The following is a 17,063-nucleotide window of genomic DNA, read 5'->3' on the forward strand; positions in this document are numbered from 1 at the left end:
AGCTGTTGCGCAGAAGAAGAAAGCACGTAGTGAGTGGATGGGAAGCAGAGGCATGGAGGAAGTTGAGAGAAGGAAGAGGGAGTTATATATTGAGAAGAAGAGAGAGATGAAAAGATTAGTAAGAGGGAGTAAGAAGAGAATGGCTGAGGAATTTGGAAGGAATTTGAGTGTAAAGTGGAGGGAATGTAAGAAACTGTTCTGTAAGAAGATCAGGAGAGTTAGACAGGGTAATAACAAATCTGGTAGGGGAGTGAAAGATAAAAATGGTAGATTGATAGTGAAGAAGGAAAAAAATGAGCAGATGGAGAGAATGATTTAAGGAACTGTTAAACATAGTGAATGAAGGTAATGCAAGTTTAAGTGGCTGGGGAATGGCTGGGAGAAGGAAGGAGGTGAGAAAGGAGGAAGAAATAAGAAAGATGGAAGTAGTGGAAGCAATGAAGAAAATCAAAATGGGGAAAGCCCCAGGAATTGATAGAGTATGCGGTGAAATGCTGAAGCACAGGGGAAAGTTAGTAGTAGAATGGATACTGAAGATGTGCAGATTTGCTTGGGAGGAGGGTAGAGTCCCTGAGGATTGGAAGTCAGGTATAATTATTTCCCTATACAAAGAAAAAGGGGAAAAAGAAGTGTGTGGTAATCATAGGGGCATTTGTCTTCCAGTGTAATAGGAAAAGTATATAGTAGGATACTTATTGACTGAGTTAGGGAAATAGCAGAGGAATTAGCTGGTGAAACACAGGGTGGTTTTAGGACGGGAAGAGGTTGTGTCGATCAGATATTCATCCTTAGGTCTTCAGTTGAAAAGTTTCTAGAGAAGGGAAAGAAGTTGTATGCGGCCTTCGTGGATTTGGAGAAAGCATTCGACTGAGTGGATAGACATGGAATGTGGAAAATATTAAGAATATGTGGTGTCAGTCTGTCTCTCCATGTAATTCCATTTCCTTCTCTTAGATAACTTATTTCCACTGCTCTGTCTTGACTTGTGTCCCTCCAACAAGGTCCAAGCTTCACTTCCATGCGTTAGAGTTGGTATGACAGTACCACCATGCGGCGTTCAACAACTTTCCAACTGGAAAGTTGTTGAACGCCGTGAAGAGTATGTATGAGGGTGCTAACGCTGAAGTGTCTGTGGATAGTGAACAAAGTGAACTTTTGTATATGAATGTTGTACTGAATCAGGGAGTGTCATGTCTCCATGGTTGTTCAGTCGGTACGTGGATGAGGGTTATGAAAGTGATACAAGGTAGGACAATGGATGTTAGAGCTGCACTAATGAGATAAGGCATCGTTTGGAAACATCCTGTACTGTTCTTTGCAGGTGTTATTGTATTGTTAAGTGATGACGAAGAGAAACTGCAAGGCGTAGTGAATGAGTTGGGAGAGTGTGTGAGAAACGGAATCTAAGGGTGAATGTAAGGAAGAGTAAAGTTAGGGTCTTCGAGAGAAATGGAGTCACGTAATGCATGGTGAGGCTGAAGACGAGGGAATGGAAAATGCGAATGCATTTATGTACGTGGGTAGTGTGATGAGTAAGGATGGAAGTCTGGAGGATGAAGTGCTTGGAAGGGTATATACAACGAGCAAGAAAGGTTGCTGGTACTTTGAAAGCAGTGATAAGAAAGACTGAAGTGATCATGGAAGTAAAAAAGTCGCTGCATGGTGGTACTGTGATACCAACTCTAACGCATGGAAGTGAAGCTTGGACCTTGTTGGAGGGACACAAGTCAAGACAGAGCAGTGGAAATAAGTTATCTAAGAGAAGGAAATGGAATTACATGGAGAGACAGACTGACAAATCAGGAAGTGAAGGAGAGTCGTGGTGTGGATGTGGATGTGATGAAAGTGTTAGGAGAAATAGACTGAGGTGGTTTGGCTATGTTGAGAGGATGGAGAGTGAGAGACTAACGAGGAGAGTGTATTTGAATGAGGTGGAGGGGGGAAGAGGGAGGGGGAGGCCAAGGATGAGACGGTGGGATGGAGTGGACAGATATATGAGAGAGGGGAGTGTGAGCTGGAAGGAGTGCAGTGAAATGGCGGGGGACAGGGCGATATAGAGACGATTTGTTTGTGGCCACCCCTAACGGGATTGAGGCTTCTGGGAATAGACAGACAGATAGATAGTACGATTCGTCTTGGTTACTGGTCAAATTCTGACTACGTTTGGCCATGACCTTCGCTGAAGGGGGTTTGAGATCCTGGTAGGCTTTAAACAAAAGTGCTATATCCGCCCAGCAGAACAGTGGAAAGCATTGTGGTTTATTATTAGCAGTTGTATGGAAGAACACTGAATTATCTGAGAAATACACCTTGGATAAGGCTCTTGCTGTTTATACATACATAGCTTTTTACCGACCCTCAGGGTCAGCCAGATAGAGTGCTTCTCCCCAAACCGTCACTCAGTCACTCACTCGCTGAGGTACTGTACTTTCTTGAATAATAGTGTCAAGGCCTTACTAGAGGAATATTAGGAAATCGGAATCTTGTGCAACGGTAGACTTATCTGAGGCCTGGTTTCAGGCAGAGTGGGACTGCTGAGGGCCATCCCACAGGGGGGGGGGGGAGGCAGACTGTGGGTTTCTGACCCAAAATTGTGAGGTATGGCTTTTTTTTTTTTTTAACCAAGGAATACGAACTTCTGGAAAATGGTAAACGGTAGAGCTTCACTTACACGAGGTTATAAGTATGGTAGGATCCGTGAGAGCCGCTCTCACTGCACGGCGGCCTCCCCTAGGTCTCAGGCAAAGTGTTTACCGAAGCTCATAAAACTTCGTGTATTGGTAGATGGTCACCCCGGCCACGTTTTAGGAAGTGTGTAACCACTGACTGTCGGCTGTGATGTGGGAGGGAACGGCCCTCGGGGATCCCAGGAAAGCCAGTAGCATTACCATTGGCTTTAACTTAGGAACATGATATTAATTAGTATTACTAGGTGTTCACCTCCCCTTTCCCCCCCCCCCCCAAAGTTTTAGGCAGGGTTGTACCCCTCGATGGCCAATCCTTTCGGTTGAGAGGGTGTCTCCGAAAGACGACAGTGTCATTGTTTTATACTTAACAGTATGAAATTTTGCTCAATGGTGGATCTTTACTAGGGTCACGTATTAGGCTTGATGAAACCCCCAGAGGCCAACCCCCCTGCCTAGATGCAAGGCTTCCCCCGTGTGTCCTGGTCAGACCCTTTATGCACGGTCCCTGTTAACACAACACAATGCATACTGGCAGACTTTCCCCAGGCCACGTATTAAGCAGGGTGAGAACAGCGATGTTCCCTCCCCACGGGGAGGGACTCCTCCCAGGGGGGGCTAGGCCATAGTTTTTACATATGCATATAAGATTTTGCATAATAGTAGACCTTCACCTGGACCAGAGCTTATAGAGGGTGGGGCCCACAGGGTTTGCCTCTCCACCTCCCTCGTAAATAATTATTTCTTTCCCCTTCCAGAATTGAAGGGTAGGTGCCGCTATCAGAGGTTTCCTTTGTCTTGTTAAATCGTTACAATAATCTCATTAGATATCAAAGGCACTCAAATGTTTAGATATAGAATTTATTTCAAAAGGCTTTCAAAATACTCGTCAAATGTCCGACGCCCTCAGCCTTCGAGGTAATCTAAAATATACAATGGTTTTCGTCAGTTTTGTCCCTAAACAGCAACAATCTGTTCCTTCACGTTTCCCCTTCGCATATTTTCAACAATAGTCTGCTATCGCGACCAACACTTAGCCAGTATTTCCCTGATAACTACATGTAATTGTTGCATGAAATATCGTTATCTGCAAATAAAATGATACACACAAGAAAAAGTATGAGAAGGAAGGATATTCTCTGACATTCGAGGAGGAAAAAAAAAAAAAAACTTGAGGAAGACAAAATACAGTGCTAGCTAAAGATTGTCGGCGAACTTTTGTTTGTCACAGTCATGGGTGCAGCCACAGAGGAAGAGTGGGTGGAGAGTCCCCCTCCCCCTTTTTTTTTCTTACAAAATAAATTAAGTGACAAGTTAGTCGCTTCGTCATTTATTTATTTATTTATTTTATTGATTCAGGCATTAATGATTATCTATGCTGTTTACTGTTTAACAGTAGATACATTTTTTGATAAGCTATGTAGTACTTTAATACACTGCAGGCAGCCCTGCTCTGTCTCAAGAATAAGGACAATAAAAGTAAGTAACAAAATCCTTTCTGCGTCACTGGTGAGAGTACAATACAAATGATGTATTCCCGTGCCTCTGTCCCTAGCTCGATTCTCGGGTGGGTCCAACTGTTGGAAGAAGTTTATGTCTCCCTTGTCCCCGTACACCCAGCAGCACAGTTAGGGACTTAGGTGTAATATCGGGATTTGCTGATCGTATTCCATGAGATGAGGAGTTAGCGAACATTTATTGCCTGCTTTAATGAATCATTGTTCAGTTACGAAGGTCTTATTCTCAGTGGCATAGAAGACTGTCCAGTGGCACCTCGTCTTAGCGAGTTACTTTGCATATTACACCTTGATATTCTCTTCTGGCTATTTACATCTTTTTTTATGGACACTTGGTTTGAGAAACACCATGAATAATTAACATACCTGTACTTTCTTTTAGGAACTGGTGACATTATATATATAAAGAGTCTCTTAAAACTCAATAAACGATATCTGTTTTACTGGTATCAGTCAGCTGCTATTTATCTCATTAAAAGAGTCAACAGAGTGCACGGCCACTCAGCAGAAAAGTACTGTTTGTACAACGCAGACTTCTTCCGCAGAAAACAGTTGCCCATTATCCACATTTGTTGTATCCAGTCCACCTTCATTCTTTCTTAATCACCGTATACAAGTTGACTGACAGGGAGATTACGAAATTCGGCTCATCAGATATTTCATATGGGCCTGAATATCCTGTTTCTTTACAGATAATTAGCTAAATATCATCATAATCTACGGGATGATGACTCACTCTCACTCATTCAGATCGGACCTCTGTATATTTTGTTACTTGTAGATTTGTTCATATAAGTACGAAATACTCTTCAAGGTAGTAGGGTGCTGAAATATATTCATCACTGGTCAGCCTAAAGAATACCCATTATTTTCGTGAAATATTACGCATTATGAGACTAATACTGCTCCAGTGCCAGTATCTCTGCGTGACTGTGAGTCCGCTGGGAAGAGTGAAATGTGACTTGTTCGTTCCACCATGTATGTAGCACAAATATCTGAACGGAGCTGTATCTCAGATGGTTGGTGGGTGTCACATAACAGATTTACATTTTTTTTTTTGGGGGGGGGATACAACACAATTTACACATGTCTTGGTGCCATACAATCCCCGTCATGCTCGATCTCTAAACTGCTTTGTGTACTTCTCTTTAGCAAAGAAATGTTCTGGCGAGAATTGAGAAATTAAAAAATGGTAACCAGGTGAAAATACGAGAATGGTGAGATAAATCACTCCGTCATATTTTGGGATCGTGTACAGGAAAGAAAACAACAAAGGACAAACTGAGATTCACACGGTCACATATGCTGCTGCTGATGTATAGGGGATAAGAAATCATTAGTGCAGTCAGGACATTAGTGCAATAAGAACATACTCTTCCTAACCACGTCTACCTGCTTATCTTGATTATTTCTCTATTCATCAGCGCGTCACTGAACAATAATATGTTGTTTGATATTTACTAATGATAAAAGATATCATTAGAACTCATCTTGATACAATGTATGAATACATAGGAAATGCACTGACTGATAAGGAACTTGATACATCATCAGAATACCAGCATACAGGAGATAATAAACGAGTCAACTAAGTATGCGTAAAATATCACATTCCAATTACTCACATCGCTTTCTGGGTCCCTCATCCCTCAGTAACATAATATAAAACACAAGGTAAACCAAACGAATAATAGGGGAGTAGGCTGCAGCACCAGTCAAACAGGGAGGTACTCCGGAGGTGGACGGCGAGCTGAAGGATGAGGACCTGTTCCTGGCCCTCTCCCATTGCTGAACATTTTCAGTTTATTCATTAGCACAGAGAACAGGGCAGCAATCTCTCATAATACCTCTACCTCCAACTGTTTACATCACACTATATACACATTAGATATCACACCTTCTATTTTCATCCCCTCATAACAATGGCCGCTATAGTATTATCAACGAATTCGGTGGTACCTCGAATTGTCACCACCGGCAGGGTAGGGATGGCGGCACAGGGCCCTCCTGGTTACAGTCAATTGTGCCGACTGCATTTATTGCAAACACTGTTCATGCTCGTCAGGGAAGAAGTTGGGGTTCGATCATATATTTTACTAACATCCATGGTCTTAGTACCAATATTAATTCTGTTCACTTTTTTCCCCAATCTGTATCCCCTCTTGTCCTGTTCCTAATCCCAACTCTTTCCCTCCACTGAAATATCCCTATTTAGTTTTCCTATTTACCATCTCCACACGAACTTCCGTAACATGGGTAGCATCTGTTGTTACATCAAATCAGAACGTGCAGTTGACACTATTTTGAACTTCACTTCAGCTAAATATGATTATTGAATATACAAACAAAATTACCTAAATATTACCAAACATATCTGTATAGTTTATTGCTCCCTAAGGCTTCTTCAGAATCCAGTTTATTTAATTCCATGGCCACACATTTGACCAACCTTAACCTCATCCTTACTACCGAAATTACCATTTTAAGTGATTTTAATATCCATAATGTAGAGTGGTTATTGCATTCTGCCAGGACTGACGATACTGGTCTAGATTATGAGCTGTTTACAGAATCGTTTAATCTCACACAATTGGTAAAAACACCAACCAGACTGCCAGATAATCCTGACTATAATGCCTATCCCTTGGACCTATTCCTGACAAACAACCCAGATCAATAACGAATAGAAGTACTGCCATCACTTGGAACCTTCGAGCACAATCTCATCAATGTCTCCTTAGTCAGTTTCCCCTAACCTCCCCTTTCTGAATCTGTCAGGGTGACCAGATGGCACTTTAACAGGGCAGACTGGGGTGGAATTAGAAATTATCTTTCTGATATTCCATGGCGGTCTTTCTTCTCCACTGACATCATTTCTACCCAGTCCCACATTATTGATTTAATACAAGCGGGAATGGAATTGTTCATACCCAGTCAATAATTTACTAAAAGATCGGACTTTCCAACATGGTTTGACATCAGTTGTGCCAGAGCAACGAACTTAGCATATACCTGTACTCATAACTTTTACTTACAAAAAAAAAAAAAAAAAAATCTGAATCCCTGAGTCAGTTAAAGATTAAGAGAATACATGCAAGAGCATTAATAAATCTCGCTAAATCAAACTTTCTTCACAACCAAGCATCCAAATAATTCAATAATCCTAATGACAATACAGTATAGTATTCTGACCAGCTCTCAATTGTTTCAGTGCGACTTTATCAAGTCATCACCCATCCCTCCACTAAAATCTTCAGATAGAAACATTATAAATGATCCGCGAGGAAAAGGGAACAACCTTGCTACTATATTTGCAACAATTTCTGCGTTAGAGGAAATTAGTCCGAACGTCCCTGTACTAGAACTCGATTCTCCCGACATTGCTAAACTTATGTAAAATCCATCATAAACAATATACCAACCAACAAAACTCCAGGTCCAGATGGAATTCCTCCAATTGTTTTGAAAGAGTGTTCCCCTGCACTTGCTCCTGTTCTAGCTAGGTAATTCAGATTATCCATCCGTACTTTTTCATTCCCCAGTTCTTGGAAAGAAGCCAATATCAACCCAATTCCGAAGAGAGGATGTTCCTCTGACCGCTCTGATTACAGACCAATAACTACGGTATCACATCTTCCGTTGGTAAAGTATTTGAGATTAGAATCAATAAGCATATTCTTAAACATCTTGAATCCAACAACTTTATTAGTGGCATACAGTATGGTTCTCCTCACGAAGAATCCACTGTTGATAAACTCAATCTCTTGGGTCATACCATCCATCAGTCAGTTAACCAACATGGAGAACCCCATGCAGTAGCCCTTTATATTTCTAAAGCTTTTGACACAGTGTGGCACTGTTCCCTGCTATCCAAATTCCCTTGCTATGGCCTATCATCTTTTGTTCAACTGATTTCTTTATATCTCAGCGACAGAAAAACAAAAGTAGATGATATATATTTCAATCTCCACACGATTAATGCCGGCGTGCCACAAGGATCAGTCCTGGCTTCATCCCTATTCCTAACTCATATTAATGATTTTATATCTACCACCCATCATCCCATTCATTCATATGCAAATGACTTAACACTTACAATTCCTTCACACTTAAATACCCGTTCACAAAGTTTAATATCTCCAACTCGCAACTCAGTAGAGCAGTATCCATAAATCAAGACTAATCTAAGCTCACTGAATGGAGACAAAATACTGTTGTCTCATTTAATGCTAGGAAAATCAAATATATACAGTTTACTACTGTAATAGATGTTGCCTGAGTCCTATATTACTTTCAATGCTACTAATGTCCCTAAATCTAAAAGCATTGAAATTCTCATTGTTTCACTCAACAATGACTTCAGCTGGACCTCTCATGTTAGATCACTTGCTAAAACCGCTTCACAGAAACTTGAATTATTATATAGAATCCGCAGCTAGAGACTGACGAGCATTTGGCTGTAATTTACAACAATAATGTGCGCTCTCAACTGGAATTTTTCTCAGATTGTGAAGTGGATGTTGAGAGGTTACACTAAAACAACTGGACAAAATTCCGAACAAAGCTGTAAGAATTATATAAAACCCTGCAATTACAAATGAACTATTTCCGCAGCAAGTAAGAAGGATTACTGCCTCCCTTGCATTATTTTGCAGATACCTTATGGCAAATGCTCAGATGAAGTTATGTCCATTGTGCCACCTCTCCACGCCTTCTCCTGTGCTACACCGGCATCTGGTAGCGCTAGTGACTGGACTGTCATTTTCAATATTGCAGAGCTTCTGTATATCATTCTTTTTTTTTTTTTTTTTTTTTCCCGAACTGCACCTCTTTGGAATTCGCTTGCCCAGAAGAGTTTCCCACCAAACTTCAGCCTACAGCAGTTCAAGTCCAACTGTTTACAGATTTTTTGTGAATGGGGGACACCTGTGATTTGGTTTATGGATTATATTTTTATTTAATTTCTTTCCTTCCTTTCTTCATCTTCTGGAAAATAAAAAAGTATATTTTCCAGAACGTGAAACGATTACGAAACGTGTACAAATGTAACTAAGACCAAGAGTGAACCCAAGGAATGAAAACCGGTATCTTATTAAGAAATCAGGACTGCTCTATTTTGAGTCATAAACCGTCTGCATCTTCTGCCCTCTTTGTTGTTCCAAAATATTTTCATTAACCCCGAGCCTTAATGACCTTATATCCACCAGCCACCCTGCCCCCCGTGGATGTTCTTCAGGAGCTGGCCGTGGAAGTGATCAACCAACAGGAGTGTGACCCTGTACAAGAAATGCCGGACCCTGACATCTTCGTCTGTTCATTTACCCCAGCCAAAGACTTCTGTCAGGTTAGAGACAGAAACAGAGAATGATATAATATTTTAAACACACACACACACACACACACACACACACACACACACACACACACACACACACACACACACACTCGGCAAAAGCAATCATGCAGTACTAAATTATAACTTCAGGATAGCATATGACATAGTAAACAGCAATGATATTTACAAAAAGAGCCTAAACTATAAAAAGGGAAATTATCAAGACCTAAAGAAGTATTTCTTAGAAGTTGATTGGGAAAATGAGCTTAGAAGACAAGATTTAAATGCTGTATATAAAAATTTTTGTGAATTTTATGAAATAGGAGTCCAGAAGTACATCCCACAGCACAAAGAAGCAGATAAGAAAATACAGAAATGGTTCAATACAGAATGTAAAAAATCAAAAGAAAGAAGAGATTTGTTGTGGAATAGATACAGAAGACACAATAGTGAAAGGGCATATAATAATTACAAACAGGCAAGAAACGATTATACAAGAATAAGGAGGGAAGCCCAAAAACAGTTTGAGGAGGATATCATAAATAAATGTAGTGATCAACCAAAGCTGTTTTACAGCTATATCAGAAGCAAAACTAAAGTAAAAGATATAATACAATCCATTACGGACGAGGGAATCACTTATACACAAGAGAAAGATATTTGTGAAGCCCTAAATAAGAATTTCCAATTAGTTTTTACAGAAAAAAAAAATTTTGAGAGGGACTATGTGGAACACGCATGTCCACACATACTGCCAGATATACAAATAGCAGAAAAAGTAATACAGGAGGAGTTAAGTAGATTAGACAGAAGAAAAGCAAGTGGTCCTGATGAAATTTCATGTTGGGTATTACGAGAATGTGCAAAGGAGTTAAGTAAACCATTATTTTTAATTTTCAAGAAATCCTTGAGTCAAGGTAAACTACCTGATATTTGGAAAAAAGCAAATATTTTCCCCTTATTCAAAAAAGGAAATAGACAAAATCCACTCAACTACCGACCAGTATCATTGACCAGTGTTGTAAGCAAGGTATTAGAAAAACTTATAAGAAAAGCTTGGGTAAATCATCTAGAAGATCACAGTATGATAACAGAAAAACAGTTTGGTTTCAGAAAAGGAAAATCGTGTGTTACTAATCTGTTGAGCTACTATGACAGAGTAACAAACACAATACAGGAAAGGGAAGGATGGGTGGACAGTATCTATTTAGATTTCAAGAAAGCTTTTGACACAGTACCACACCAAAGACTTTTATGGAAACTGTACCATCAAGGAGGAATTCGAGGCAAACTGTGTAAGACTTTCTCATAAAAAGAGAAATGAGGACAGTACTAAGAGGAAACTACTCATCATGGAAAGAAGTGACTAGTGGAGTACCACAGGGTTCAGTGCTGGCACCAATCATGTTTTTAGTGTACATAAATGATATAAACAGTAACACTGGAAATGAGAGCTATCTGAATATGTTTGCAGATGATGCAAAAATACAAAGGAGAATTACTAACACAGACTCTTATAGGGAGCTACAAGAAGAATTAAATAAACTTCATGAATGGAGTAGTACATGGCAAATGGAATTCAATGTGGACAAGTGTCATGTAATCAAGTTTGGTAAAAGTGGAAAAAGACCTGATTGGGATTATAAGTTAGGAAATAAAACCCTGTACACATCAGAAAGAGAGAAAGACCTAGGTGTGATTATCAATAACAGACTATCTCCGGCTGACCACATCAGCGAGAAGGTACGGAACATGTATACACTGCTTGCAAATATGAGAATAGCATTCACATACATAAATGAAGACATGCTAAGAAGGATAATAACATCATTCATTAGACCAACCCTGGAATATGCATCAGTAGTCTGGAGTCCTCATCTCAAAAAGCATATAGACAAGATTGAAAAAGTTCAAAGGGCCGCTACAAGATGGATACCAAGCTTAAGGGACCTAAGCTACGAAGAAAGACTAAATAAACTGAATCTACCAACACTACAGGAGAGAAGGAAAAGAGGTGGCATGATAATGCTATATAAGTGCATATCAGGAAAGGAGAAAATAGACATAAATGATTACTTAACATATGGAGAAGCATCAGCAAGAGGACACTGCAAAAAACTGCATAAGAAGAGAGGTGATAAAGACGTAAGGAAATTCAGTTTCCCAAACAGAGCAATTGATCAATGGAATGCACTACCGAATGAAATAGTGTGTGCCAAAAGAATTCACAAATTTAAGGATATGTATGATAAATATGGTTTAAGACACGGGACAGTACGAGCTTGACTCATTCCTGTAAAGATACAATTAGGTAAGAACAATTAGGTAGGTAAGAACACACACACACACACACACACACACACACACACACACACACACACACACACACACACACACACACACACACACACACACACACACACACACATACTGATCCAGCAGATGACCAGCCGACATGTCATAAAAGTACCACCGCTAATACCAGTACACCAGTCTCGCATGAGACAGCCCCAGCATGTATTCAATATGGCCTGTGGGTGTTAGCACCGAAGTGGTGGCATGTCGAGATGTAGGAGGACTACTGGCCCCAAGGAGGACTACTGGAACTTGGCAATAGGCCCTGAAGCCTTTGCCTAGAGTCTATATATCTATCTATACACCTAGGCTGCTTCCCCCAAGGAAAGGGAGGTAGCCGTGACAGGACGACACATTCCCAATTTACTCATCCACTCAAACACATTCATTCGCATCTTAGCCCCAAAGGGGAGAAGGGACAGATCCTCACCGCACCACACCGCACGAGGGTCAACTGTGCAGTGCAATCAGTGACATCCGCAGCAGGACCCGACAGCAGAGCTTGTTTACCCCTGCCACCTCATAATAGACCCATTCCCTTACCCGCACCTGACCTGATCAGCTGATCAGACAAATGTGGGAGAATATCCCCTCAGAGTTGCATCATCATTTATTCATTAACAATTTCTCTCCATTCATTTCTATCATGCACAGCCACTCTTCCTTGCTCAACAGACATTCCTCTCGCATCCAATGCTCTCTTCACACTGTCCATCCATCCTATTCGTGGTCTCCCTCTCAGCCTTATACCTCTCACATCAAACCTAGTTATCTTTTTCTCCAGTCGCTCATTATCCATTCTCTCCATATGCCCAAACCATGCAACACCCTCTGCTCAACTTGATCAGCCATCTCCCGCACAACTCCAGTTCTCCTTCGCACTTCATCATTTCTCACTCGATCCATACGCGTCACTCCACACATACTCCTCAGACACCTCATCTCCATTACATTCAAACTTTTCCTCCCTGCTACATCCATATTCCATGTTTCAGCCCCATATAACGCAGTCGGTACCACAAAACCCTCGCACAGCCTTCTCTTTACATCGATTCTAAGCGAACGACATCTACATACTTTTTTTATTCCTCCCAGCACCTTTCCTACTTCATTCATTTTAAACTTCACTTCTGCATCTATTCTTCCATCCACAGCAACATGTGACCCTAAATACTTAAAACATTCTACCTCCTCAAGCAACTCACCATTCAAAACTATATTCATCCTCCTACCGTCTACCAACTCGTACACTTCATCACTTTACTCATTGTCATTTACTTTCAATTTTCTCCTTTCACACATCCTTCGAAACTCCTCTATCAACTGTCTCAATCTCTCCTCTGAATCAGCCACCAGTGCCGTATCATCTGCAAACAGCAGCTGCTTCAGATTCCACTCTCCACCATCAACATTCACCAGACTCAGACCTCCACCTAACACTCTTGCATTCACCTCCCTTACAGCACCATCCATAAAAATATTAAACATCCAATGCAACATCACACATCCCTGCCGCAGCCCACTCACACGGGAAACCAATCACTCACAGTATTTCCCACTCTTACACATGCTCTACTATTTACATAAAAACTTTTCACTCCTTTTAGTAACCTACCATCAAGTCCATACAATCTTGAGACAGTCCACAAAGCCTCGCTATCAATTCCATCATACGGTTTCTCTAAATCCATGAATGCCCAAAACACATCCTTACCTTTCGCTAAATACTCTTCACACACTTGTCTCACAGCAAACACCTGATCCACGCATCCCCTCCCGCTCCTAAAGCCACACTGTTCATCACCAATCACTCCCTCTGTACCCTCTCCAACTCAATTAACACTCTATCATACACCTTACCTACAACACTCAACAGACTTATACCCCTAAAGCTAGTACATTCATACTTATCACCCTTACCTTTATACAATGGGACCACACAAGCACATTGCCCAGTCAATTGACACCATACCTTTCACAAAGCACACATTAAACAATCTTACTAAGCAGTCAACAATAGTCGCTCCACCGCCTTTCAGGCATTCCACAGCACATACATGCCTGCAGCTTCCCCTGTTTTCATCTTTACTGCCTCCTGCACCTCCTCCTTCATAATCAAAGAATCAATCAACTCTCCCAACACATTTATTCCTTGCATCCTTCCATCCACCACAATCTCAGCCTCCCTTTCCTCCTCTACATTTAACAGTCTTTCAAAATACTCCGCCCATCTCTTCCTTACTGCATCCATTTCAATTAACATCCTTCCATCCTCTGCTTTTACTCGCTCTTCCATTCCAAACTCTCCCTTTCACACCCTTTTCATCTCTTTCCAAAACATTTTATTCTCTGTTGAAAATTCTCCACCTCTCATCAGCTGCCACTTTGGCATCATGCACAGCTCTTCTCGCTCTATTCCTCCTTCCTTTATACCTCTCATATGACACATCATCCTTCCTCTGCAGTCACACTTCATATGCACGTCTCTTCTCAGCCATAGCCATACTTACTTCCTCACACCACCATTCACTTCTTTTTCTTACACCACCACCCACTCGTCTCACACCAAACACCTCTTCCGCATGCCCCACCACAGCACTCTTAAACAACTGCCGTTCCTCCTGCACACTGCCATTCCACTCATCTTTCAGTTTCTCCTGATACTCTATCATTTTCTCTCTTTTATCCAACTCACTTTCAAAACCTCCCTGCCACACCTAACTCTCCTAGCTGTCACCCATCTCTTACCTACTCTTAACTTTCTCTCCACCAGGTAGTGGTCAGACATACCTCCACCCTGCCCTCTCAGAACTATCACATCCAGCAATTTTCCTATTACATTCCTGGACACAACCACATAGTCCATCAATGCTTAATCCACAACCCTTCCACCCTCCTGTCTCACCCATGTATACTTATAAATGTCTTTCTTCTCAAACAAGGTATTTCCAATCACCATCTCTCGCTCAACGCACATCCCTATCATTCGTTCCCCATTTTCATTTCTTCCATGCACACCATGCATACCAACTACGCCTTCAACTGCTACATTTCCCACTCTAGAAGTCAGAGTCGGACGCGTGAGAGAGAGAGAGAGAGAGAGAGAGAGAGAGAGAGAGAGAGAGAGAGAGAGAGAGAGAGAGAGAGAGAGAGAGAGAGAGAGAGAGAGAGAGAGAGAGAGAGAAGCACGATGATGGAAGGGGAGAAGGTATATACATTTTTTTAGTTGAATCGCATGTTAAATTGACAAATGCAGTGACTTCGATCCAGTTTTCACGGTGGAACTAACATTATTCAACCTAATAATGGTTTTAGTTTATTTATAAACCTACTATTAAATGAACCTGTTGTTTCTCCATAATTATATGGGTTATTATAATGTTGTTGAGGTTATTTAACTTGAATTTAACTTGGTGATCGGCGTCTCTCGTTGAGATCTAATGATAGTCAGAGGACTGACAAATGTAAGACCTAAGGAGAGACTGGAGGAGTAGTTATCAACAAATAAAAGCCACCTTACGCCAATACCTAGCTAGCCCCAATCAGTCACTTTATTTCCCTTTGAAACTCATCCAGAACTCTATATGGCCATTCCCACATAACTTGTGAGTTTTCAGCGATATTATTGTCTGGCTGATTTGCAGTAATTAGCAGAGTGGGGTTGTGAGATGTGACTTTGTTTACTGCCCCTGGCATTGAGAATTGCTCCGGCTGACCTAAAATTATGCCTTTCATGCCTGTGTGCAGGGTGACAGCGGTGGCCCCCTGGTGGCGAAGCGGTGTGACGGACGTTGGACTCAGGTGGGCATCATCAGCTATGGGCCAACTTGCGCCACCTTTGAATTGCCCAGTGTGTACACCCGCGTCCCTCGCTTCATCGACTGGATCATAGGGAAAGTTGGAGAAAATGCATGCCAGTGAAATGACCAAAATGACCACTAGTTAATACCCTCAGTACGGTGACATCTTTTTCCTTTTATCCCACTGCCATCAGACAACTTTATTTATAGGTTTTATATCTACTATCGGGGAAATCAGGAAAGCTTACACCTAATCCTTCGAGTTCGAAAAGTATCTCCTCAGCTGAATATGACTGTACATGACAAGAGCAAATTACATATTACGTTTTCGGGTCGAAGAGGTTAAGAGTGAGAGAAGACTAAGAGATCCAGCTCAAGTTCACCGTAATTCATCTTACTTAAAGCGTTCTCTCAACGTACACCTCGCTATCGACGTCGAAGATATTCTGATTTTTGTGTGTAGCATCTATCCTCACTGATTTCACGCAAATTATATATATATATATATATATATATATATATATATATATATATATATATATATATAGAGAGAGAGAGAGAGAGAGAGAGAGAGAGAGAGAGAGAGAGAGAGAGAGAGAGAGAGAGAGACAGACAGTTTGACTGATATAGATAAACAGATACAGCTATATAGTTAGAAAGGTGATTACTTAAAGAATTCAAGCTTCCAGCTTTGTTTTCAAATGTCTTCACCTTCTTTATTCTTTTCTTCTGCATTTCTCTTACTGCCACATGTATTTAAGCTTCACTAGAGTCATTCAGTACGTGGTAAGTACAAATGTGGACATAAATTTTGCTTCTCTTTATTACGACGAATAACGTGACAGGATTATATGAATTTCAATACCATGCGATGCAAACTCCGGAGTTCAATACACTTTTCAGGACATAATTCAACTGTTTCATTACAACTGAATGAGAGGGGGAGGGGGTATAGTTCTCCGCAACTGCACTATTAGCCATAATGAGTGAAGTCACACCCGACTTTGTGTTCCTGTGCACCACAGTAATGGTATTCACGGAGGTAGATTATCTTGATGGTATGTTAACTCACCGTGATTACGATAAGCAGTCGGTGCTGTTAGTATCACAGCAACAGCAACAAAAATCCCCATAAGTAAAGCATTTTCTGTCGTGCTGTACAACTGTGATCATCGGCACTGACATACGAAAAAATTATAAGTTGTCTTTAAGAAAGCTGCAGGCTTTAACTCTTCCATTGCTGGTTTCTTCTTAGATATAAAGGTGACCAGACATGACTTTAGAATTATTACTAGGCTATTTGATTAACTCTCAGTCCAGCAAAACCTTTAGGGCCTAGAATGTAAATTTATCTTCTGTTTGTTCACTCTTT

The 17,063-nt window shown here is 41.0% G+C and overlaps 1 protein-coding gene across 1 annotated transcript in view; it reads left to right on the forward strand.

Annotated features, from left to right (window-relative positions):
- LOC145408700 (serine proteinase stubble-like) overlaps positions 1 to 15,812 on the forward strand; it is a 19,230-nt gene extending 3,418 nt beyond the window's left edge. Inside the window, exons 2-3 of the mRNA XM_080279371.1 lie at positions 9,409 to 9,545; positions 15,639 to 15,812. Coding sequence (XP_080135497.1) covers positions 9,409 to 9,545; positions 15,639 to 15,812 — 311 coding nt within the window. The remainder of the gene's footprint in view (positions 1 to 9,408; positions 9,546 to 15,638) is intronic.
- The last annotated feature ends 1,251 nt before the right edge of the window (positions 15,813 to 17,063 follow it).

The sequence above is a fragment of the Coenobita brevimanus genome, chromosome 78, assembly GCF_032717465.1.
Source record: "Coenobita brevimanus isolate Jiangsu-jjx chromosome 78, ASM3271746v2, whole genome shotgun sequence".
Taxonomy (NCBI): domain Eukaryota; kingdom Metazoa; phylum Arthropoda; class Malacostraca; order Decapoda; family Coenobitidae; genus Coenobita; species Coenobita brevimanus.